The following is a 25,580-nucleotide window of genomic DNA, read 5'->3' as shown; positions in this document are numbered from 1 at the left end:
CTTACAAATCACTCACAAGAGCACGCCGATTTTTGCACAATTCTCATGCCTGGGGCAGCCCTCCTCAGGGATGGAGTTCCTATGTCCCTGCAGATTGGGAACTGTGATTACCCACTGGTGTGCTCTGTCTGCAAAGGAGGCTGTTAATAAAGGCTCATTGCCAGGGGCAATGAAAAAGCAGGCTGGCACTGCCAGGCCAAGGACCGCATCTCTTAGTAGATAATGTGCTGGTGGTGAGGGCCACTCTCACGAAGGTGCACAAACCAGCCCTGGCTGCTTCTGTCACTTCCTCTATTTTTCTTTCCTGGTAGCTTTGCTTTTTCTATCTACTTGTCCATCTGTCTCTATACATATTTCTACAAGCCCACCACCCTGCCACACACATACACAAGCACACACACATGCTCGTGCACATGAGTGCACAAGCACACACACACAGAGGCACACACACCCAATCTTGCCCCCGCCTTTCCCCGTCTCTTGGCACCGGCCCTTTCATCTTCTCCCTCGGGGATTCGAGATGTCGCTGCAGGAAATGCTTGTCCGCCGAGGCAGCAGCAGCAGAGCCCTGTGGCTTTGACAAACCTCATTTAATTGGGAGGAAGCCAGGAGAATTTGAAAGAACTGAAACATCCACGAAACTCCTTTTATCAGGCATAATTTAAACGCTGCATGGAAAAACCCCTATATGTATAAAGAAAAGTCAACTTCCCTCCTGCTGTGAGCACTCCTGGTCTCCCCGGCTAGTGCAGGCAGCCTCCTGCAAGATTCCATCTTTTCATTTTTCTAAAAGTGTCAAAGTAGATTTGGGCTCTGTGACTGGGCGAACAGGGAAGGAATACAGATTGTTCTCTCTCTCTCTCTCACACACACACACACACACACAACCTTAGACATCCATGTACCAGGGCCCCTCTGTTGGTGGCATTGCTTTTGGGTCAGCCAGGAAAAATCAAAAACCAAGTTTCTAACAACACATGTTTGGACAGTGATTGTTTCTTCCTAATCACCTTGTGTCAGGCAAAAGCTGGAGCCTAGAAAACTTTGAAGATCCCCAGCAATTCTCAGCATGTGGAATAACAGATCCTAAAGGAGGGCCAAGGGGGCAAGTTTCTTTGAGTGGAGAGAAGAGAGTGTGTGTGTGTGTGCGCGTGTGTGTGTACATCCAAGCGTGTACACTTGCATGAAGTAGTAGAGTTATAAGTCCCAAGTCTGAGAGGAGAAAGCTGAAAAGGAACCATCTAGAGGCTTGGACTGGGAAGAGGGGATTGGGATGGGAGTGGCTGGGGAGGAATGGGGCTGAAGTGGGGGCAGAGGTACCAGGAAGGGAGTGAGAATTGTGGATCTGCCTGCAATGTCTTTTGTTCCACCCATATGCCTCTCCCCTCCTTCCAAATTCCACTTTAGATTCACCTCCAGTCTAATCCATCTCATTTGAATTCCTGTTCCTCCAAAGAATTGCCTTCAACACACATAGTCTCTGCACATCTGCAGTTGATTATGCACAGACTTTTAGCTGTTTAGATATGATTTGTGCTGATATGTGTGCGAGGGTGCCCCGTTTCCTCTTCCTCGCCCTCTTTTCCTCCCACTTCATAAGAACCTGGAAGCCAAGGACAAGTCTCTTGTTTTCCTCAACTTTTTATAGCACTTAATATGTTCTTGACACTTAATGGCAATTTAATAAATACTAATGACTGACTCTTTCTACAGGGTTAAGTAAGACATTAACCCCACTTGTATGATTATGGTTATTTTTGGAGATCCTAAATGACTCACTTTAGTCATAAAACAGAATGCCTCAACAAGTCCCAAACTAAGCGCTTTGGACTGCTGCAGGACGATGTCCTAGACACAGAGGAGCTGCGTCTGCAAACTCTGGCAAGGCGGACCAGGCTGTTTCCACACCTCTTGGGCAGTAGCTCCTCACCCTGTCCCCATCTTTATCCCACTGCACCCCATCACCACTCCCCCACACCCCTTCCAGTGTCCTCATCCCAGTTCCAGCCCTTAGGCCCTCCCTCCTAAGCTTTCTTTCCTCTGGCTTAGGACTTCTAAAACCAACCCTGGCTGCTTCTCTCTCTGCTGTTTTTCTTTCCTGGTATCTTTGCTTTTCCTGTCTACTTGTCCCTTGTTCCTAAAACTATTTTTAGTTGAATGGTGGATTTTTTCAAAGAAACCTCACCTAAGGATAGTCCCCCATGACCAGTGCCCACATCCTCCTGTAGCCCTTCCTGGCCACAGTCCAAGAAACATGACGGGAGTTCCAACCACATGATCCCTCAGCAGATTTCAGATTTGGAAGATGACTTCAGGCCCAGGCAGCAAAGGCTGATTCCAGGGTAACTTGTGTTTACAGGAGGTGGGCAGCCTGGGAGGAGGCCTCCCTTCCCCCAGCACCCCACCCCGGCACTGCCTTCTGCAGCTTGCTATTACCAATCAAGAAAGGCCCAGCTCCCTCTCAGGACATACCCGCTTCACCTATCATCTTACTCTCTGCAGAAAGGGAGAAGAGTCTGGTTAGAAACACAGGTGTGGCTTCCTGGCAGATGGTAGCTAAGGCAAACAACTCACAGACAACATCCATCTCATCCAATTTCTGAGTGTAAATGTGTACCTGTGAAATGTCTGGACCCTTACAAAGAGGTCCTCGTAACCTCTCCCCACCAGTGCTTCGAAGTTTGAGAGAAGCTCATGCAAAACTCAGACAAGATTGGGTCCTATCTTGCTTCTCCCAGGCAAATTGATCTCCAGCTTCACTCCTGGGGGTAAATGCTATGATTCTCTGGTGCTGAGGCAAACTACTTAAGACACCAAGACTTACACTCATGCACACGCACTCACGCACACACACACACTCCCTCACTCACCATCAGGAAGCTGGTACAGCTGAGATGGCAGGGCACTGAAATAATCATGAACAAGCGCTTCCTGGGCGGAGACGCGGTCTCTGGGAAAGCCTTTCAGCATCTGGGAGGCCAGGTCTTCAGCTTCAGGAACCCTGCCCAGTCTGGAAAAGTGAGAGAGAAAAATAGAGTTTCTCCAGCAGCCTCCCTTCTGAAAAACAAAGGGAGAAAAACAAAAAGTAAAGGAGATGGCTAGACTTAGATTTTAAGTAGAGTTTTCCTGGAATTGCTAAAGTTGATGGCAAGTGGAAAAGTAACCCCCATACTAAACTCTTACTGACTGTCCTGTTACTAAGTTGAAGGGGAAAAATCTCCTCATTTTATCACTCAGCTCCCTTGCCCTCCACCGTGTGTCTGGGCACCATGTACACATAAAAGACACAGAAATATAATTATAAACAGAAATACATAATCAAGGATTCTTTTTGGAGGAACACTGCAGCCCCAACCAAGTAGAAAGGCCTGATTCAAAATATGATCGAACTCTGAGAGGCTGAGGTAGGCAGATCACTTGAGGCCAGGAGTTCGAGATCACACTGGCCAACATGATGAAACCCTGTCTCTACTAAAAACATAAAAATTAGCTGGGCATGGTGGCATGCACCTGTAATCCCAGCTACTCAGGAGGCTGAGGCATGACAATCACTTGCGCCTGGGAGGTAGAGGCTGCAGTGAGCTAATATTGTACCACAGCACTCCAGCCTGGGCGACAGAACAAGACTCTGTCTCAAACAAACAAACAAAAAACATGTTCAAGGCTCTGGACTCCAAGGGTGGCAAGCACAGAAATCTGGAGGGGGAAAAGCACAAAATTCTAAAGAGGTGATTCTGGAGGGTGAAGCTTGGGTAGAAAATACACTTGTTTGCAGCATTTCTGAAGCTCAGCCAGGCTTATTAGTTAGGAAGCTCTCTTGGTTCCCCTGAGATGGAGCAGAGAAAGAGAGATAGTTAAGTACTTAAATCACAGTAAGGACAAATCCTCGAGTTGATCTTATGTTGAAATGTATATCTAGAGATGAGCAAATTCATTTATTGAGCAACTACTATGTGCTAGTAAGCGGTTGGCTTTGGGAGACACAGGAAAAGACTGTCTTCTGGCAGCTCAGGTAGAAGAGTCAGATGTTCTTCAAATTATCACACAGATGTCTAAGTACAACTTTGAAGAAAAGAATCTTATGGTCTGACTGTTTGTATCTCTCCAAAATTCAAATTTATGTTGAAACCTAATCACCAAAGTGATAGTATTAGAAAGTGGGAACTTTAGGAGGTAATTAGGTTATAAAGGAGGCTTGAGAGAGCCCTTTTGCCCTTTCTGCCCTGTGCAGACACAGTGAGAAGGTGCCATCTGTGAAGCAGAGAGCCCTTGCCCAACACCTAAGCTGCTGGCACCTTGGTCTTTGTTTTCGCAGGCTCCAGAGCTGTGAGAAATACATTTCTATTAATTGGCAATCACTCCGTTAAGGTATTTTGTTATAGCAGCCCAGGTATAACATTTTGGTTCCCCTGAGATGGAGCAGAGGCAGAGAGATAATTAAGTACCTAAATCACAGTAAGGACAAATCCTCAAGTTGACCTTATTTTAAGGATTAAGATAGCCTCAATACCTGACCTAGAATGGGAAGAGGTGGTCAGGAAAGGATTTCTTGAGGAAGTGGCATTTGAGCTGAGAGTTGAAGAATGGAGGGCAGGCAAGAGGCAGACCTTGCCTGACAGGGATCTGTGGCACCTACATAGACCCTAGAGTGGGAGGGAGAAGCCAGAGTTTTAAGAAGGGAATCAAGGCCAGTTGGCTGGCCCAGGACAAAAATGGGGAGAGAGGCCTGACATGAAGCTGGGGAGGGTGGCTTGTGGGTCTTCATGTTTCCTATTTACTTACAGTGCTTGAAAGTCTTTGCTCCTCTAATGCCAATCATTTACTTACACCCAACTCCACAGCCCACACGTAGGTTTATAACTGGAAAGGCACAAGAGGGAAAACTGTGCATATCCCAGAGGGCAGCTGATCATGGGACCGATGTCTGACATTCAGAATTAAGTTGTATGGCCACGAAACACCACAGCAAATCCCCAATTAAGCAGACATAGATGGGCTTAGTTAATGTCAAATACACCTACTGACTTAAAGCAAGAAAGACCAGATATTCTTTCCCTTCCAGGTGCCATGATGCAGAGATGCTGGAAGTCTTGGCCCAGAATTGTAATTTACCTAATTTTTGCATAAGATTTGCATTAAAAAATTTGAGCTATTTGATTCCCAAGACATGAAACTGTTTCTGCAAACAGATAACTACCTTCAAACTCAGGAGCAATTGCTTCATAGGCAAGACAGAGAAGAAATTTGCAAATTTCCAAATCCTTGCAAATTTCCAGTCCAGTTAGGAGAAAAAGGAATCGGGTAGAAGTCTACTCATTTGCTGTGGCCTGGAGAAGGACTGGCAGATATATTCCTCATCCAGGGTATCCTGTCCAGGCAGAGGTTTTTTAGGGCCCGTGAAATGGAGGTTTGGAAGAAGAATGTTAGTACAAATCACTACAGCCTAGGATCCATCTGGAAGGAGACTCAGGGGGAAATCTCATGAACAAATTAAGCTGGTCCACCCACACTATTGGGTGGTAAGGTGAAGTTTGTGCCAAAATTGGGCCCTGAATCCACTTTCTGCAGGCTTCATGCTTTCTGGTTAAATATGAACTTCTGGACATGGGGGGGGCAGGTAGGTGGTGGGGAACAATGCATCTATCAACCTCCACCTCCACAGTCCCACCCCAATCAGCGATTTGTTCTCTCGCATACTCCCCCAACATTAACCCACAACAGATGGCTCCTGAACTGCCCTGTAGTGGGGCCTGAGGGGCTGCAGTCTAATTGGACAGGGAAGGCTGGGAGACCTGTTTTAAACTTGTTTTAGCATGGCAGACGTATTGTTTTTACTTAGACTGTGTTTATGTAGAGTGTCTGGGGAAGCCAAGAAAGGCTAATGGAGTTTACAGGGGTATTAGGGGCACCTATTTTCTTATAAGAACAGGTTATATGGCCAGTGCTGTGCCTCATGTCTGTTATCCCAACACTTTCGGAGACTGAGGTGGGAGGATCACTTGAGCCCAGGAGTTCGAGACCAGCCTGGGCAACATGGTGAAAACCATCTCTACCAAAAAAATCCAAAAATTAGCCGGGTAGTAGTAGTCCCAGCTACTCAGGGGGCTGAGGCGGGAGAATCACCTGAGCCCAGGAGGTCGAGGCTGCAGTGAGCCATGATCATGCCACTGCACTCTAGCCTGGGTGACAGAACTAGACCCTGCCTCAAAAAACTAACATAAGAACAGGTTTTTGTTTTCGTCTTTTTTTTAAACCAGGTGAATGAATAAAAGAAGAGTAGGTACTAATCAGTGCAAGGACCTCTTTTTTAGGATTTTCCATTTCAACCAACAGAACCTACCCTCACCCTCCCCACAGGGTTGTTTCAGGGCTTCTGGTAGTTTCTGGACTTGTTCCAGTCTCACAGCCTCTGAACTATGACTGCTGCACTTTGCTTCTCCTTCTCCTTCACCGGTAGAGGTGGTCACCAGGGCAAAGTGGACAGGTGAAGGCTCTTCCTTCTAGGAGCCAAGTGTGTGTCGGTCTCCCCTATACAAGCCAACTCCACCCCACATGAACACAAACCTTCACTGGCAGCACTGGTAGTAAGACCATTAGGATCTGGGCCTTTGGCAAGCGCCCCAGTAATCGCCGCCTTGCTATTGCACATTGAGCTGTTTTTGAGAGGCTGAGGAAAGAGTCCCGGGAAAACAAATGTTGCTTTTTGGGCACAAATGTTGATTTACTGACATCTTCCGTGTTTGTATCATTATGCTTTTTCCTGTCACCTATGGCCTTGCTTGCTACCAATTGCCTTTACTGTCATAGTTGTACACATGGCCACCACCTCTAACTCCCGCTGGAACAATTATCCACTGGTTACAACCCCTACTTTAAAAATAAACATTGGCATAAAAAAATGAACATCACAAATGTTAATTTGCCTACCAGCACCTTTCCATATAAGGTAAATGTGAATTCATACTCTTGGGTTTGTGATGTTAACTACCAAACATGACAGGAGTATCTTGCAGAGGTAGGAAAACACCCCATCCAATTAATGAGAATCTGCTATTAAAGATAAAGAATCCTGTGATAAATCAGTCCTTCTAGTAACATTTCAAGGGGTAAGAAGTGTTCCAATGCCAAAATAATTCATACTTATTGTGGAGCGCTTAGAAAATGCAGAGAAGGAAAATTATGACTAGCCCATCACTCTGAGATAATCCTCTGATACTCAAAGATAATCACCATTGCTTGAGGTCTTTGTTTTCTTCAGTCCTTTGCTTTTAGACAGGTATAGTTTTTGTTTTACAAAAAAATGGGATCATACTATACATGCTCTTATAACTTACTTTTTCCATTGAACTACGTTGATCATCTTCCCATAACTTTGAATCACTTTCTAGGACATTATTTTACTGGCTGTTATGGTTCGATGATGTAGGCATACCATAATTTACAGAGCTAGACTCCTATCTGAGTTGTTTCCTTTATTGTTGGGATGGAGGTAGTACTATTAAAATCACACTGTAACAAATATTGTCAAAGAGAAATCTTTGTGGGTTTGTGTAATATTTCCTTAGGATAAATTCTTAGAACTGATGTTCCTCAGTTGAAGGATATATACAACATGTTAAAGTATTTGATTCATACTATCAGCTAGAAGAGCTGTAGATTCATACTATCAGCTAGAAGAGCTACACAAACTTCCATTTCTGCCAGTAGCCCAAGAGCGTGCTCAGCCCTGTGGGCAAGGATAATAAATTCATTCCAACCCACCTGAATTGCCACAGGCCCCATTGCTTATAAAAGTCATAAAAATAATTAAAATTGTGTATCAATCCTAAAAGATGTGCTGAGGGCCAGGACAGCTACATGTAATCTTAAAAGTCCAGAATAGAAACACAAACAATAAGAAAAAATGAAAATTGAGTTTTGTGACTGTGTAAAACACCGTCTACTAACCCATCACTCCATACTTTTAAAATCTGGTTGTTCTCAGCGGTCTGGGACAGCAGTTTTGATTTCCTAGCACAGCCTGGCTCTGAGTATAAAAGTCTCCCACCCACAGCACTGCCACTGACCTCCGAGGTGCAGGACAGGCTGGTCAGTATCAGCTCAACTGGATTCTTCGGTTTTCCCCCTAGACCTACAGGAAGAGGAACAGGGCAGGGATAGAGTAGGCATTTTTTAAATGTTCTCAGTTCGGGACGTAGTAGATGCCCACAGTAAGAAATACATCCAATACTAGAAGGAAACATTGCAGAAGCTGTCCTACAATTTGCCAATCAATCTAAAAAGTGAGTGCATACCTACTAGGCCCACATTAAGGAGATACCATCAAAAATCAAGCAAGCTCCAGGGATTCATCTACAGGCCTGTGAATGGTTCCACCGCACCTCTGAAGGGATTGTGTAGAAAAGCCAGTGACACTTCGGCTGCTTGTTACTCGCCACATCTGCAACCTGATTCAACAGCCAAATCCACAGAGACCTGGGTACCAGACAAATCCTGGTTCTACCACTTACTTAGTTGGACTACCTTGGCCAAGTTACTTAAGTTCTCTCAGCCTCAGTTTCCTCCTCTTTGACCTGGGAATGATATTTGTAAGGATTAAATGTAATACTATATGTAGCACCCTGCTAGGTACATAGTATATATCCCATCTAATGTTAACCCTTTCACAGAGCCCTTCCCAGAGCCAAGAATTTTCCCATGTGATAATCTAGGCTAACGCTGCCAATGGAATTTTCCATGATGATGGAGATATTCTATTTTTGCTCTGTCCAATATCATAGTCACTACTCCAGTGTGGCTACTGAGTCCTTGGAATGTAGCTAATGCAACAGAACGGAATTTTAAACTTAATTTAAGTAAATTAAAAGTTAAATAGCCATATGTGGCTAGTGGCTACTGTATTAGACAACATACCTCTACACACCTCTAAACATTACTTCCCCCTCCACTTTTTTTTTTTGAGACAGAGTCTCACTCTGTCTCCCAGGCTGGAATGCAGTGGCACGATCTCAGCTCACTGCAACTCCGCCTTCCAGGTTCAAGCAATTCTCATGCCTCAGCCTCCAGAGTAGCTGGAACTACAGGAACATGCCACCACGCTCGGCTAATTGTTTGTATTTTTAGTAGAGATGGGGTTTTGCCATGTTGGCCAGGCTGGTCTTGAACTCCTGACCTCAGGTGATCTGCCCACCTCGTCCTCCCAAAATGCTGGGATTACAGGTGTGAGCCACCAGGCCCAGCCTAGACATTACTTCCTGTGTTAAAGATCTGAGCAGAGAAGCCAGAAGTCTGAGAAAAGGTGAATACATATTGCTAAGGGATAAGGGGAGACGCAGAGGCCACGGGTGCTGTATTGTCAGAAAAGCCAGAGAGATATTCAGAGAATTCAAGCCTTGCTCAGCCCTTGAAAGAAAGGCTGGTGGGGTGATAGCAGGAGGCTGAACTATCTTCTGCCATGGGACAGGGGCAGCTGCAGCAGCAGCATGGAGTATTAAGATGGTTCTTAAGTTGAGAGTTGCCATTTACTTTGGAAGCTGATAGGGACATGAAAGAAAGCCACAGGGCAGTGCTAAAATCCACATATCTCTAGGTAAAGGGGAAGGAGACTGACTATACTGCACGTCTTGAATGAAGTGATAAACAGTAGTTCCCTAGAACCTGTCTCCAAAAGGTTTCAGGTTATACAGTGCTTTTGAAAATAAGAGTGGAGGGTGCAGATGTCCTGGAGAGACCTGTCCCTCCCAGTGAAATATCTCTGGTAGTCCATAGTTCTATGTTCTTAACCTATTTTACTCTTTGTACCCTGATATTTATTCTACGTGGAGGCCTTTTAAAGGAAATGAACAGTAAGAGTGAAGAATTCAAACAACTTTTGGTTAAGTTAAATTCTACCATATTTTCAGGGAAGAACAATGTTTGAGTGTTCAGTCAGGATCTTGGCCAGTGAAACTCTTCCACTTCTCCCCACCTGCAAGAGTGTGTTTTTCTTTGACATTTGAGCTCGTTTCCCCTGTCTCTGATGTTTTCCTCACTGCCCTTTTTGCCTCCTCACTGAAGCAAAAAGAACAGAGCCTCAGCTAATTACTCGCAGATCAAATAATACTGGTTATTGTAATTGGTCATTGTCCGAAAACACTGAGTTCTTCTTAGCCCGGAGGTTGCCTGGCACAGCTTAGTTAGCTAACTATTCCCGGAATGTCTCTATTATCTGTTTTACTTTGCAAAAGAAACTAGGGATTTGTTGAAAGCTGGTAATAAAAGTCTGCCCTGGTCTGAGCCGAGACTGCGTAGAGAGGGCCTGGGAAACCATGACCCCCATGAATCAAGTTGCCCCCCCTCCAATAGCCACTCAATGATGTTATTTGGTTTCTCTGTGTCAGAGAATAATAAACCCACTAGGTTTTCTTGCAGACCAACACACTCCCTCGTTCTCAGGGCCTGGGGCATGGCTGAGGGACACAAAACAATTTTAATGACCAAACGCACTGAAAGTAAAATGGTTCATAGAGAAAAACTAACAGACTCTCAGGGGTCTGGCGCTTCCAGAGGCATCTTCCTACAGCTTAGAGCCCCCACATGGAAGTGCTCGGGGGCTGCTGTTCAGTGGACTGAGATCCAGGCAAATGTCTCTCCAATCCTGCTTAAAGATCCCTTAAAGATCCCTTCCTGAGGTAGTACTCACCTGTTCCAGACAACGTGAAGGCTTCGAGGCGTAGGCAGCGGGAACCATTCTGGGAAGCATACAGAGGGCGTTAAAAAATAAAATCAACCCGAAAACCCTGTTGCCAAATATACTGTTAAAATTCTAAATGCTCTTCTTGGCTTGGTATAAAAAAATGATTCAAGTACCAGGTAGGCTAATGTGATTTTTAAAGCCTCATCTCCTGCTGAATTTTTATGATTTGGTGAAAGGTCACTATTATGGGTTGAATTATGTGCTCCCAAAATTCACATGTTGAAGTCCTAACCCCAACTATTTTAGAATATGATCTTATATGGAAATAGGGTCATTGCAGATGTAATTAGTTAAGATGAAAGCATTAGGGTGGGCCCTAATGCAATTTGACTGCATCCTCCTAAAAAGGCAAAATGTGGACCCAGAAATAGACGTGCGTCAGAGAAGGTGAGGTGAAGAGATTCAAGGAGAAAATGACCATCAACAAGACAAGGAGAGGGAATTGGAACAAATTCTCCCTCACATCCCTCCCACGGAACCAACCCTGCCAACACCTCAATTTCAGACTTCCCAGTCTCCAGAACTGTAAGACAATAAATTTCTGTTGCTTAAGCCACCCAGTTTGTGACTTTGTTACAGCAACTCTAGCAAACTAATACTGTCAACATATTCAATAAAGTCAACAAACATTTGTTTAACGTACACTGTGTGCAGAGCATGTACCAAGTGCTGGGAAGAATACAAAACAGATCAAAAGAAACCCCACTACTTCTGCAGAGCTTACAGTTCATTTGGGAGAACAAGTATACGCGCGTGAAATGTGATGAATAATGAGGCAGTCTTAAAGACTCAAAAGTGGTTAAAAAAAAAAAAAAAAAAAGTCAGGGAAGCCAGGCGCAGTGGCTCTTGCCTATAATCCCAGCACTTTGGGAGGCCCAGGCTGGATGATTAGTTGAGACCAGGAGTTCAAAACCAACTTGGACAACATAGTGAGACCTGTCTCTACAACAACAACTGAGCCTGGTGGCATGTGTTTATAGTCCCAGCTACTTGAAAGGGTGAACTGGGAGGATCACCTGAGCCTGGGAGGTTGAGGCTGCAGTGAGCCGTGATTGTGCCACTGCACTCCAGCCTGGGAGACAGAGCAAGACCCTGTCTCAAAAAAATAAAAATAAAAATAAAAAATAAAAAAGTAAGGGGAGCTAGTTCTATATGTTACTTGTGGTAAAAATGGAAGTGAATCCTGGCTTGAATATTCCAAAATAGGTGATAATAAAAATTGGAGCACTCTATAACATTTATATTTGGGTGTATGTGTTTCTATGATTCTTAGTATTGATACCATTTAACCCAAACAAAAACCATCCTAAAAGGGAAAGATTTCTCATTCACTCAAGAAATACTAACTGAATGCTTCTTCTATGTAAGGGCTGTAAGAGGAGCTGTGGGGGAGGCAAGCTGATGGATGTTCTTCATCAAATTTCCTTTATTGTCCACTCCAAATTGAGAAAATAATATTTCAACTCTCATTCAAAATGGTATTTCTGCCTTATATTTTTCTTAGGCCTGAAATGTAATTATTTTGTTTGTTAGTTTGTTTAGAGACAGGATCTCACCCAGGCTGGTGAGTACACTGGCATGATCATGGCTCATTGCAGCCTGGAACTCCTGGCCTCAAGTGATCCGCCCACCTCAGCCTCTGGAGTAGCTAGGATGACAGGCATGCACCACCACATCTGTTTTTTTTTTTTTTTTTTTTTTTTTTAATTTATCTAGAGATGGGAGTCTCACTTTTTTTTTTGTCCAGGCTGGTCTCGAACTCCTGGCCTCAAGTGTTCCTCCCACCTTAGCCTCCCAAAGTGCTCGGATTACAGGCATCAGCCAATGTTCCCAACCATTATTTTGGTTTTAAAAATCTCTTCCTCCAGTTCCTATATAAATAGAATAAACCAAGGCTGTTCATCACAACAAAGAATTTAATCATGGTTGGGCAAAAATTAATTTGATAATACTCATGTGTTCATGTTTGTACGCACATAGATCTGGAAGACTACTCACTAGATAGTGGTGGTGGTTACAGGGGCTTACCCTTTTTCCTTTGCCCATTTTCTCAAACATTTTTGAAATAAAGCATATACGATATTATTTTGTAATTTCAAAAGGAAGTTCAATGAAAATTTGAATTTATAGTGCTAAGAGTTGTAGAGTGAAAGGACTGATCAAAGAAAGTGACTTCAGCTGAGTTTTCAAGGTCAGATGCAATCAAATGTGGACCTCTCTGCTGGCATTTTATAGTCACAGGTGGGCACTAAGGGAAGCACTTGTCTATACAGGTTATTTACTCTCTGTTCAGTATGATTTTGCCTAAATTCAAAATAACCAGTAAAGATAAGAATATCTGGCATTTGCTTAGTATATTTCTCTTCAAACCACTTTCTGCTGCCTATTTACAGCTCTTCCCTGGCCAAGCAAAATCAAAATATTTCCTCATTCAGTCATCTCCCAATTTCAATCAACAAAATGAAATCCATTTCCATCCTTCCCCATTTTCTATTTTTCCCTTCTGAGAGGTCTATGTGCTGTGTTTTTGGCCTTCAATATTTTAATACTCTTTCTAACTTGAGTGGGGTTCTTGTGGCACGTGGGTTGGGGGTTAGCTGACTTAGGGTTTCAATATGGATTCTGCTGCTTCAGTTTTGCTGAGACCTCATGTAAGATACTTTGACCATCCATGGCAACCCTCAGTTTTCTTTCTTTATTTTCTGATTTTTTTAATTTAATTTTTTTTATTATTGTACTTAAAGTTCTAGGGTACATGTGCACAACATGCAGGTTTGTTACATAGGTATACATGCGCCATGTTGGTTTGCTGCACCCATTAACTCATCATTTACATTAGGCATTTCTCCTAATGGTATCCCTCCCCCTGCCCCCACCCCACGATAGGCCCCAGTGTGTGATGTTCCCTGCCCTGTGTTCAAGTGTTCTCATTGTTCAGTTCCCACCTATGAGTGAGAACATGCAGTGCTTGGTTTTCTGTCCTTGCGATAGTTTGCTCAGAATGATGGTTTCCGGCTGCATCCATGTCCCTGCAAAGGACATGAAGTCATCCTTTTTTACGGCTGCATAGTATTCCATGGTGTATATGTGCCACATTTTCTTAATTCAGTCTATCATTGATGGACATTTGGGTTGGTTCCAAGTCTTTGCTATTGTGAATAGTGTCACAATAAACATACATGTGCATGTGTCTTTATAGTAGCATGATTTATAATCCTTTGGGTATATGCCCAGTAATGGGATTGCTGGGTCAAATGGTATTTCTAGTTCTAGATCCTTGAGGAATCGCCACACTGTCTTCCACAATGGTTGAACTAGTTTACACTCCCACCAACAGTGTAAAAACATTCCTATTTCTCCACATCCTCTCCAGCATTTGTTGTTTCCTGACTTTTTAATGATCACCATTCTAACTGGTGTGAGATGGTATCTCATTGTGGTTTTGATTTGCATTTCTCTGATGACCAGTGATGACGAATATTTTTTCATGTGTCTGTTGGCTGCATAAATGTCTTCTTTTGAGAAATGTCTGTTCATATCCTCTGCCTACTTTTTGATGGTTTTTTTTTTTTGTAAATTTATTTAAGTTATTTGTAGATTCTGGATATTAACCCTTTGTCAGATGGGTAGATGGCAAAAATTTTCTCCCATTCTGTAGGGGCAACCCTCAGTTTTCTCAATGCAAATTGAAGGTGGTATTCACCTTGCAAGGATCCTGAAGTGAAACAATGAAATAATGAGTGCAAAATGCCTGCTCTGGACCATTAAACAAAATAAATCCTATGTGCTTTTCCTTCCTCTTTCCCTTCCTTTGAAAAGTTATGGGCAGTATAAACAATGCGTGGCCAGGCACTTGGACCCAGGACCCGAGTGAACCCACACTATGCCTCTTACCAGCTGTGTGACCTGAAGATATTGGTTAACCTCACTGGGCCTCAGTTTTTCCACCTGCAGAAGAGGGATAGTAATAGTTTCTACTGCATAGGGTTGTGAAACTAGGATAGTAAATGTAATATAAATATTTTCTCACTCTTTGTCTCTTTTTTTCCTGCTTCTCTCCCTTTCTGACATAACATCCCTCTCTCTCCCACTCAGGTGTTTCTGCCTTATTGTTAGTTCTCCTTGGAAACCTTCTCTAAATGTCTTCTACTAAAATTCTAACTTGCTCCAAGCCCCAGTTCCTCTAAGTCTGACTTGATTTCTTCTGAGTCCTCAGTGTGGGTCAGTGGTGTGTTTCTTAGCTTGGTAGTATGGTAACATGAACACAACCCCAGGCTCAAGTCTCCTTTTTGCCACTTACAAGCTTTGAGACTTTAGGGAAATTGCTTAGCCTCTCTGGTTAAATAATTGAGAAGTTTCCAAATCTGTAAAATGGGAATCATTTTCCAGTTGCCGGGAGAATTACAAACGATTAAGCACGCAGCCTGTAGCAGGGGCTCAGTAAGTGTTAATCTCATTCCTTTTCTTCTTTTGGTTCTGACCTCTCATTTTGGAGAGGTAGGTTCTCAAAGGGAGTTGCACACTGGCATCGCCTGGAAACCTTTACGAGAAAGGAGGCCCTGAGGTTTGATTCAACTAGCCTGGGAAGGGTCCAGACATTGGTTACTTATTGTACTGTTATTATGAGTTTCTTTTGGTTTTTGAAAGAGGTTCTCATTCTGTTGCCCAGGCTGGAGTGCAATGGCATGAGCATGATCATGGCTCACTGCATCCTTGACCTTCCAGTCTCAAGCCATTCTCCTGCCTCAGCCTCCTGAGTAGCTGGGATCGTAAGTGCATACCACCACTTCTGGCTAATTTTTAAAATTTTTTGTAGAGATGGGGTCTCCCTATGTTGCCCAGGATGGTCTCAAACTCTGGTATCCAGCAATCCTCCAGCCCCAGCCTCCCAAAGTGTTAGGATTATAGGCATGAGCCACCATGCCTGGCCTGTTATTATGTCTTCAGTGGTCTCCAGAATTTTCCAGTGAGGAGCTAAGGCAGAGGACCTTTGGTCTAGCAAAGAGGGCAGGGTCTATCACTCACCAGCAACTCAACAAACACTTCTCTGAGGCTCATTTCCTCATCTGTAACAACTCAAATGAGGTTGTTGTAAGAATTTAATTAATCAATGTATATAAACATTGCAGAACATAGGGTCTGACACATACTTAATATGTTTGTTCAGGGATGTGAGAGAGGAAGCATGACAAGGGAAAATTCAGTTCTCATAAATTCTGCCAGAAAAGGATGTCCTGTAATAGTTGCCCCAGGACCCCAGGAGTAACAACATTTTGTACTTGAGTCCATGTTTGGGGTAGAAGGATTGTGCTGACGCCCCTCCCACCTCTATTTTGTAGCTACATTAGCTGAGACAGGAATGGTTGTGTCCGGGTCAGTCAGGGAGCTGCTATTAAGCAGAAGCAAAGCCTGTCGCTTATTTGTGGCCTGCCCTCCCACTCAGGCAGATAACCTGAGGCTGAATGACCTGCCTCTCTCCCATTGATTTTTCCCAGTAGGTAAGCTGTGAGCGATCAGTGAGAGAATGATCCACAAACAGATAGGCATTTCACACAGCACCATTTCAAGAGGAGTCTGGTTTCTCCGGCTTCAATAGCCTCTAAAAATAATAGGCCTGGAGGTAGCTTGTTTCCCTTCTCCTTCCAAAGACAAGAGTAAATCATTAGACCCGATTTTTCTCCTTCTCATCCCTCTGCAGTTCTCTCTAAAAAGTGTTCTCATTTGAGTTCAATTGGAATTCGAGGCAGGAAAAGCAAAGTTGCAAAAGGAAAGTAATAAAGCAGAGCATTTAAATTTCCAAACTAAGTGGAGTGAAATCAAAATGAGGGCAGAACTGTTGCTACCATAGTAAAAATAGTCCATTTTTTCATAAATATTTAATAAAGCTCATTTCACAACGGATTTCAAGTCTGGTAACCCTAGTCAACAGAGATTTGTTGATTGATTGGTAAAACATCACTGCACCATTTTGAGTCTTAGCTCAAGGTAAAACATTTTCTAGTTACTATAGTCTTGCCACAATCACCCTAAGGTTATCTTATAGCGCTGTCTACTGAACTACACCTCTGGAATTTCCTGAATACAATGCATTCTTGAGATACCGTATATTTAAATAGTTGATAATGTTGTTAGCCTTATTTCACTATCTTAAGCAGTAACTTGAAAACTGCACTGCCAAAATCTGTAACTCTTTTTCTCCTACCTGCCCTTCACCCTCACCCCAAACATACACACACACACACACACACACACACACTCACTCATGCCCTCACAACCGTTTGCTTCACTCTTCCTCAGGTAGCTGGCTTGGAAGTTTCTCTAGCATTTGGCTCAAGGCTTCCCAAGCTTTTTTTTTTGAAATGGAATCTTGCTCTGTCGCCCAGGCTGGAGTGCAGTGGCACGATCTCGGCTCACTGCAACCTCTGCCTCCTGGGTTCAAGAGATTCTCTTGCCTCAGCCTCCCAAGTAGCTGGGACTATAGGCACACACCACCACGCTTGGCTAATTTTTGTATTTTTAGTAGAGACGGGGTTTCATCATGTTGGCCAGGCTGGTCTTGAACTCCTGGCCTCAGGTGATCCACCCGCCTCGGCCTCCCAAAATGCTGAGATTAAAGGCGTGAGCCACTGCACCTGGCCCTTCCCAAGCTTTACAGTCCCCTTTGAGCATCATCGGGATGCTCTAAAAGCCAGTGTCCTCACTGAGGGTGCTTCTTGGCATTGTTCAACCTTGTTCCTCCAACTCATATTTGTAGTGTATCACTTTTCTAATTGTGAATCAAAACTTTCTGTGGATTCTGAGAAAATATCCCATCTGCTAAAGCCTATTCCTGAGGTCTCTGTAAAGGAAGGAGAGACCAGGCCTTGCTCCTGGTGGATGGAGAAGGTGAAGGGAATGGGCATAGTCAGGACTCTCCCCTCTCTCAGAGGCAGGGCCATGACTGAACTCTGTCTACCCCAACAAATGATTTTTGACCTATGGCTTGATCGTGCTTCTAAGTGAGTGTTGTATTTAATGATGCATCATTTGACATTGACCACTCCTTGTAGTCTCCACAAATATTGAAGGACCACCACATGCAGCCATTGAGCTCAGCATTGCGCATACACAGGCATGGAACCCAGCCCTCCTCCAGTGAGTGCTGGCCATATGATTTCCATGGTATTGCTAGGATTACCTACTGGTCTCCTTTAGCTCCTCTGGCTGTTTCTTCTCAGCTTCTAAAGACTTCCTTCCCTCTACCTAGTCCTGCAGTACTGGCCCCACAGGGTTCCCTCATTGTCCTTTCTTCTTTCCCTACACACTCTCCTTTGGGCAACTAAATTCACACCTGAGGCTTTAAATACCGATTTAAGCACGTGACTTCTCCTGTATTTCTAGGCTGGACTTTTGTACTCACAGTTTATATTTCTACTTGCTTTTTAGATATCTCCATTTTGTGGTTCCACAGATATCTTAATCTCAAAATGTTAAAACCTTATACTCATTACGTTCTCTATAAATCTGTTCCTTCCCCCTTTTGCTTCCTTTGAATAAAATACAGGCACAGTGGCTCATGCCTGTAATCCTGGCACTTTGGGAGGCCAAGCCCACGTCTCTTTCTTTAAAAACCATCCCTAGCGCAGGCGTGGTGGCTTATGCCTGTAATCCCAGCACTTTGGAAGGCTGAGGTGGGTGGATCACTTGAGGCCAGGAGTTCGAGACCAGCCTGACCAACCTGGTGAAACCCCCGTCTCTACTAAAAATACAAAAATTAGCTGGGCATGGGGCTGCACGCCTGTTATCCCAGCTACTTGGGAAGCTGAGGCACAAGAATCACGTGAACCCTGGAGGTGGAGGTTGCAGTGAGCCAAGATTGCGCCACTGTACGCCAGCCTGGGTGACAGAGTGAGACTTCATCTCAAAAAATAAATAAATAAAACTATCCCTAAATTCCCCAAATTAAGAGGGCCGTTTCCCTAGTTCCTTCTTTTCTTTTATTTTCTGTTCTTTCTTGTCATATCATAGCCAAGTCCAAAATTTCCCTAGTTTCTTAAAGATCCCCAGGCAATGCTGCTGTAGTATACTTCCCACATTGTATTATTTATTTATTTTCCCCTCTAGACTATATTCCTGGAAGGCAGGTACCAGTGTCATATTTATTTTTTACTCTCTCAGTCCCTAGTACCTAGCATTCAATACATATTTGCTGAATAAATAAGAAGTAGACGGTTGGATGAAAAATAAAAATGAACTAAATATATTAAACCTTACTTTTAAAACGTTAAAGTAACTCAGGTGAGCCCACTTGTGTACCTGCTCTGTTTATGTGTGTTTTGTTTTGTTTTGTTTTGTTTCTGAGATGGAGTCTCACTCTGTTGCCCAGGCTAGAGTGCAGTGGAATGATCTTGGCTCACTGCAAGATCTCACTCTGCCTCCTGGGTTCAAGTGATTCTCCTGCCTCAATCTCCTGAGTAGCTGGGATTACAGGTGCCTGCCACCACACCTGGCTAATTTTTGTATTTTTAGTAGAGATGGGGTTTCGCCATGTTGGCCAGGCTGATCTTGAACTCCTGACCTCAAGTGATCCGCCCGCCTCGGCCTCCCAAAGTGCTGGGATTACAGGAGTGAGCCACCACACCCAGCCCCAGCTCTGTGTTTTACAGAGCTTGATGGTGCAAAGCACTGGCCATAAACATGGAGAAGGAGGCTCTGGTTTGAGCCATTTACATGTTATTTGGCACCTTGAGGCCTCTTTTATTCTTCAACTTGGAAGGAACTTTATTTCTTAACATTAAGAAAATTTATTCATTATTTTTTAATTAATAAATTAAAATTGTATATATTCTTGGGGCTTTACTTTAGAAAAAATACTTTTTACCTGCTTTCACTCACTTGCAATTTTTCCTAATCTTAATTACTTTAAGATCATCTACTCCTCCCTCAATAAAAACTAATAATTGACACCAAATAAATTAAAGATGAGAAAACTAAAAATAAATGTAGAAACTAGAAGCAACCATTAATGAAGATCAAAGTGGCTGTGTATCTAAATTAATTTCACTGACTGATTTGGGGGACGGGTTAATAAAGATGTTAATAGTAACTCCCCAGGAGCTTTTGGCAGCGCTCCAGAAGTGAGACAGTAATGAGCCCAATCGAGGTTCATAGATTCAGTGAACGCCAGTGGCTTCATTAGCTGCAGCGAGGGAGGCTGCTGGAGTCCCAGGGTAGGAACTCCACTCAGATTACACTCCTGAAATATGTCGCCAGGCTCACAGATTCTAAAATCAGGTCTGGGTGGAAAGACATAATCATTTGGAAATGAACCTGCAAAAGTTTATGGCCAGTCCCCAGTCTAGGGCACTGTTTTAATTACCAAATCATTATATCTGCCCTTTGATAATTAAGGTAAAGTGGAATACGGCTATGACCCCCTTGGAGTCCAATAGGTGTGGATATTCTAGGTCACCCCCTTCCTGGTTAGGTGACCCTAGGCAACTCACATACCTCTCTCAAAGCCTCAGCTCTCTCATCAATAAAGTAGGGATTACAACATTGTCTCTATCTGATAGGGCTGCTGTGAATCAAAGTAAAGTAAAATATGTAAAGTGTCTAGCTCATAATTAGTCCTCAATAAATCGTAATTATTATTACCATTAATAAGGTGAATAATAACTTATATGTTCTTCTTTGCAAAGCAGACAATAAGAATTATTTAGAATCCAAGAGGGTGCAATTGGAACTAGAACTCAGGTTTTCTAACTCTTAGTCATTGATTTCATTTCACAAATATCTACTGACTACTTATTATGTGCCAGGTAGGGGGCTTGTGTAAAATACCAGAAGCACTAGAAGTGGTCAGCTGTGCTCTGTAGAAAACTTCAGCACTCTTTCCACTATACCATGTTTGGGTGAAATTAACAATGGTAACATTAATGTTGTCTGTGATTTAGTAGCCCTTACTGGATGCCCATTATGTAGCATGTAGATGACAAGGATTCTCCCAGGGAAAGGCCCTGTGGGCATAGGGTGGGCAGACATATCACTGCAGTCCAGGTGCGGAGAGCAGAATGGACCCACCACCAAATAAGAACAGCCTTAACAGGCGCACAACTGACTTAGGTAGGCGTTTGAAAACTGAGAGTCAGCTCTTAGGATGTGCGGATTCAGGCAAGGTTTAGGCCATGCAAGTAAAAACAAAAGTCAGTTCTGGTGCCTGGAGGTATTTCTGACCTGTAGAAGGAAGCCAAGATTTCTAAGGGAGCAGAGATAGCATCAGTTCTCACACACCTGTCACTAGGTCTGAACCATGGCAAGTCCCTGAGCAGCTGAACTTCCACACTGTGTAAAAAAACCGAATGGAGGCAGTGGCTCACACCTGTAATCCCAGCACTTTGGGAGGCTGAGGCAGGTAGATCACTTGAGGCCAGGAGTTTGAGACCAGCCTGGCCAACATGGTGAAACCCTGTCTCTACTAAAAATACAAAAATTAGCTGGGTTCAGTGGCGTGCACCTGTATTCCCACCTACTCGGGAGGCTGAAGCAGGAGAACCGCTTTAATCCAGGAGGCGGAGGTTGCGGTGAGCTGAGATCATGCCACTGCACTCCAGCCTGGGTGACAAGTGAGACTTCATCTCAAAAAAAAAAAAAAAAAAAAAACAAAAGAAAAACAACGAAACAAAACAAAACAAAAAAAAACCGAATGGGAACTTTTATTGAGCACCTACTAAAAGTTAGACACTATAGCAGATGCAATTCAATATCATTTATTTTTCAGACTCATCCTGCAAAATGAGACAGAGGGATACAACATGATTAATGAAAGGAGAACAAGGTTTGGATGCAGATTTCACCCATTTCCAATAAGTATACGCCTCTGTGTGAGCCTAGGAGAAAGCCTCTGTTTCCTCATCTGTAGAATCGGGCTACTCCACCCAGCATCGATCCTGGCAGGCAGTAATAGGATTAGCAATTGTGTATGTTCTGTGTCTGGCACATAGGAAACACTTTTACAATGATAGGATTTCTCTCATTTTGTAGATTAGGGAACTAGGAAATAAGTAACTTCCTCAAGTTACCCCAGACAGTAAAAGGGGGAGCTTGGACTTACAGTTCCATATGAATTGATGCCTGCAGTTAAAGCCTCTTTTATCAATATCTTTCCCCTTAGTTCAACCCACTGAATAACTCCCTTGGCTAATAGCTCATGCAACCAAGCTGATGCTGACCCAGATGCAGACCTTAGCTTGTGCCCACAGCAAACACAGAGACTTGCTCAGAACTCTTTTGAGCCCAAAGCAGAATAGCTCTTTATCATCCCAGTGGGGACAAGGATCATTTTAATCATCTTCTGTCTCATAGTGGTTTCAGATGCAGTGAAGCTCTCACACTGGATTTAAGGTCAAAATAAGACATTCCTAGAACAAGGCTGCATTGCTGCAGTACAATGCTGTCCGATGTCAGTATGCCATCCATGCTGTTTCTTGCTTCCACCTGGTGGTCAGAAGTTGATAAAGCAAGCGTACTGAAAAACAAGTGGGCGTCCCTTGGCCTGTTGCTTATGGTACATCTGATTCTGGTCCCTGCAGGGCTTTTAGTACCGCTTTCCTGACTTTTGATTTTCATTACGTCCTTTTAGTGGAAAAACTTCCCACGTGCAGTGTTCTTTCCTGGGACTAAAAAAACCAGGATAATCCCGGATGCTTCCCTGCGGCTGAGCTCATGTCACAAATCAGGCATGATTTTCAGCAGATATTTCTTTAAAAGTTTGAAGGCCTCTGTGGACTCTATTCCCTTCTCTATGGGAACAAGCATCAAAGAGACAGGAATAAAATGCTTTGCACGCACATCAGGAACTAATTGCCAATTTGGCAAATGCATTGACTAATGTCATGCACTGTTATTTCTAAATCCTCTCCTGTCCTTGACCCCCAGTATCTAGATGTAAACTTGGAACCATTAGTGGAGAAGGATAAAGTCTTCTGGTGCCTCAAATGGAATTGAGAGGGATTTAAACTCAGCGCTTTTGAGTGTGGTGAAATGAACCCAGCAGTACATTAATGCTAGGATTTGAGCTCACACAGCGTGAGCGCTTTCAAAAACCGTGTTTAAGGAAGCAAACAGAGCTATGACAGACCCTTTCAGTGGAGCAAAAGGAGTTGGATGAAACAATCAATGACACATTAAAAACCACAACTGGGCTGCAATCATGTAGGCAGGAAAAAAAGTTTCTCTTTATCGCAGGATCTTTGCATCTAATGAGATGGTGACTGGACAACCTCCAGAGGAGTAAGGCCTCCGTTTACTTTAGTTGAGAAATGTCTAAATATTTAGTTGATTCTCTTAAAAGCCCTACATGATTCTGTAGCAAACTGATTTCTAAGGTACGATCTTATCAGCTCTGTATTGCCATTGGAACATCTATTTAAAGGGAATTTGAAAAAGAAAAATCAGAAAATATTATTAAAAATACAAATGTTAACTTTTTCTCTCTCAAAATTAACTATTTTTAATACCCTTCAGATGCTTAGTTTAGGATCAACACCTTTTCAGCTACTTAACTGGTTCTAAATTGAGAGAACCCTCGATTGGGCTCCCAGCTGGGCTCCCTCAAATTGTACTGGCTGAATTCAAAGTTTGGGGGTGCTTATGACTACTTTGAATAAAATGGAAAGGAATGGAAATCTCATCCAGAATGGTATTCTCTGCTTCTTGTATATTCTTCATTTCTATTGGTTCTGATGGTGAAACCTACACTGTAGGGTTTGTCATAGCCACTGCCCAGTGCTTGAGTCTCCAAAGGGGAGTGGCTCCTGAGTGCATTGTCGTGGGAGTGGTAGGGAGAGCTAAGAAGGCTAAAGGAACTTTGTAAAAATGTATCTAGAGGTTCACCATTTGAATGCACAGTACTGTCTTCTACTAGCAGATTTTAGCCAAGACCAACATTCAATTTGCTCTAAGTTTCTGGGATCTTCAGCGCCACAACTCCTGTCCATTCTAGCTATGGCATCCATTGGGGCTTTAAACTCTTCCAACTTTCTGATAGCAGAATCCTCTCTAGCTTGCGGTTCTTTATTGCTTCCTGTGGAGTATTATTAAGGCTCACCAAACTATCTCCCCTCCCCCACTGCAGGAGGCCCACGCAGCCCCGTCCCGCCAGCTTGATTAATGTGTCTTGGCTAATTGTGTGAAAGACGGCAGCCCTTTAGCAAGTGTGACCAGTTTATTGTTCAGCCAATCACGGGCGCCTCAGTTAGCATGTGAAAAGGGGGTGTGCTGCCTGAGGAGGGTGAGTGTTCTGGCGGCTGAGTCAAAGGAGGAGCGTTTTGGGGGGTCACAGAGCAACACCCACTTCTTTGAGGGGATGTTACTATGCTCTACTAAACCTGTAAACCTCTTACTCAAAACACTTTTTTTCTCCTCCCTCTTTTTTCAAGATTTATTTTTTTTCCCTTGGTGAAAGCAGGCAAGACACTGGGTACTCTGCTGATGGAGTTCACGTTCCAGGGTTTTTAATATTTCACTTTTATATTTCTGTTAGAGAATGATCCTGCTGAGAGTCTGGGAATCTGTGCTCGTCAGAACCCCCTCACTGACACTTGGATATATTGCTCTGAAAGCTATCCCAAGAGAAAAGATTAAACAAAAAAAGCGCCTACTTTTCAAAGCCTACTTTTCAATCTGCCCACATCAAAATAAGACAACTGGCCCTTTGAAGTGGAGGACACAGAGTTCTCAGCCAGCTTGCTTAAAATGGGGAGTGGGGGAGACAGAAAGGAAGGAAGGAAGAAAGGAAGGGAGGGAGGGAGTGAAAGAGAGAAGGAAGGAAAGAAGGGGGGGAAGAGAGACAGAGAAGGAAGGGAGGGAAGGAGAAAGGGAAGGAAGGAAGGAAGGGAGGGAGGGAAGGAAAAGCAAGTTTCCAAAATTATACAACCCTCTTACCTTGCCCAGGTTTAATCAGGCACTAGAATCTGAATTGATGGATAGAAAACTTACAACCCTGCTCATCAAAGCTCCAAGAAAACAGTTAACTGTCAGAGAAATCTGGCTGGGTCAGCATCAGGTGACTTTTTAAAAACTGTACAAACGGAAACTTTGCTGTCCTCCTAGAGGTGTCCAGATAAGGCCTAGAAATGGCGGCATGGGTGTAGATGGACACTGGATGGTTCTCCCAAGTTCTGGACAATTGGACTCCCTCAAAATTGTACTGGCTGATTCAAAGTTTGGGGGCTCCTAGGACTACTTAGAATGAAAAAGAAAGGAATGGGAAGCTCATCCAGAATGCTGCTGACACAGTACTCATCTGTGACACTTTCCTGGCTCCCAGCTTGTCTTCTGCTCCCCTTAATCATTGACATTCAAGTGTGTAGAAGCCACAGCAGCTCAGGGATGGGGATGGGTAGGGGGTGGCTCAAAAGGAACTTATCGACTCACGTAAGAGGATGTTCCTGAAATGCAGATGTTGAAGACCCTTTTAAAACACAGTCCTTGAGACTGAGTTATCAATAATACTGACCCCATGGCCCAAGATAGGCTGGACTTTTAAGATTTCCAAATCCAGGTTTAGACATCTTGGCTATGGCTAAGGTTCCGACTCCCTTTGCTCCATAAGCTCAGCCTGGCCCACAGCCACAAACTCTCCAAGCCATGGAAGCAGGGCTCACAAATGAGCACCCCAGTAACAAAGAGAACTGGTGAAAGAATGTGGGTGAATGAATCCAAACCCAAACACTAGAGATCCAAGAATGCACCCTCTCCATCTGTGTAGCCCTAGCGCACGGCACAGCACCTGGCAGATAGTAGGTGCCTGAAAATTTTTGACTTATTTGAATTAAACTGAAAACTTAAAAGAAAAACAATGGAT

General features: G+C 43.6%; 1 protein-coding gene across 2 annotated transcripts in view; it reads right to left on the bottom strand.

Annotated features, from left to right (window-relative positions):
- Window positions 1-25,580, bottom strand: part of CDK15 (cyclin dependent kinase 15) — a 115,001-nt gene that overhangs the window by 12,472 nt on the left and 76,949 nt on the right. For both annotated transcript variants that reach the window (XM_055290229.2, XM_055290230.2), the window contains exons 12-13: window positions 10,682-10,730; window positions 2,871-3,010 (exon numbers count right to left, since the gene is read on the bottom strand). In XM_055290229.2, the coding sequence (XP_055146204.1) occupies window positions 2,871-3,010; window positions 10,682-10,730 (189 nt within the window). The remainder of the gene's footprint in view (window positions 1-2,870; window positions 3,011-10,681; window positions 10,731-25,580) is intronic.

The sequence above is a fragment of the Symphalangus syndactylus genome, chromosome 8 (assembly GCF_028878055.3).
Source record: "Symphalangus syndactylus isolate Jambi chromosome 8, NHGRI_mSymSyn1-v2.1_pri, whole genome shotgun sequence".
In the NCBI taxonomy this organism is placed as follows: domain Eukaryota; kingdom Metazoa; phylum Chordata; class Mammalia; order Primates; family Hylobatidae; genus Symphalangus; species Symphalangus syndactylus.
Note: the sequence above shows the minus strand (reverse complement) of the source record. Positions and strands in the feature narration are given on the sequence as shown.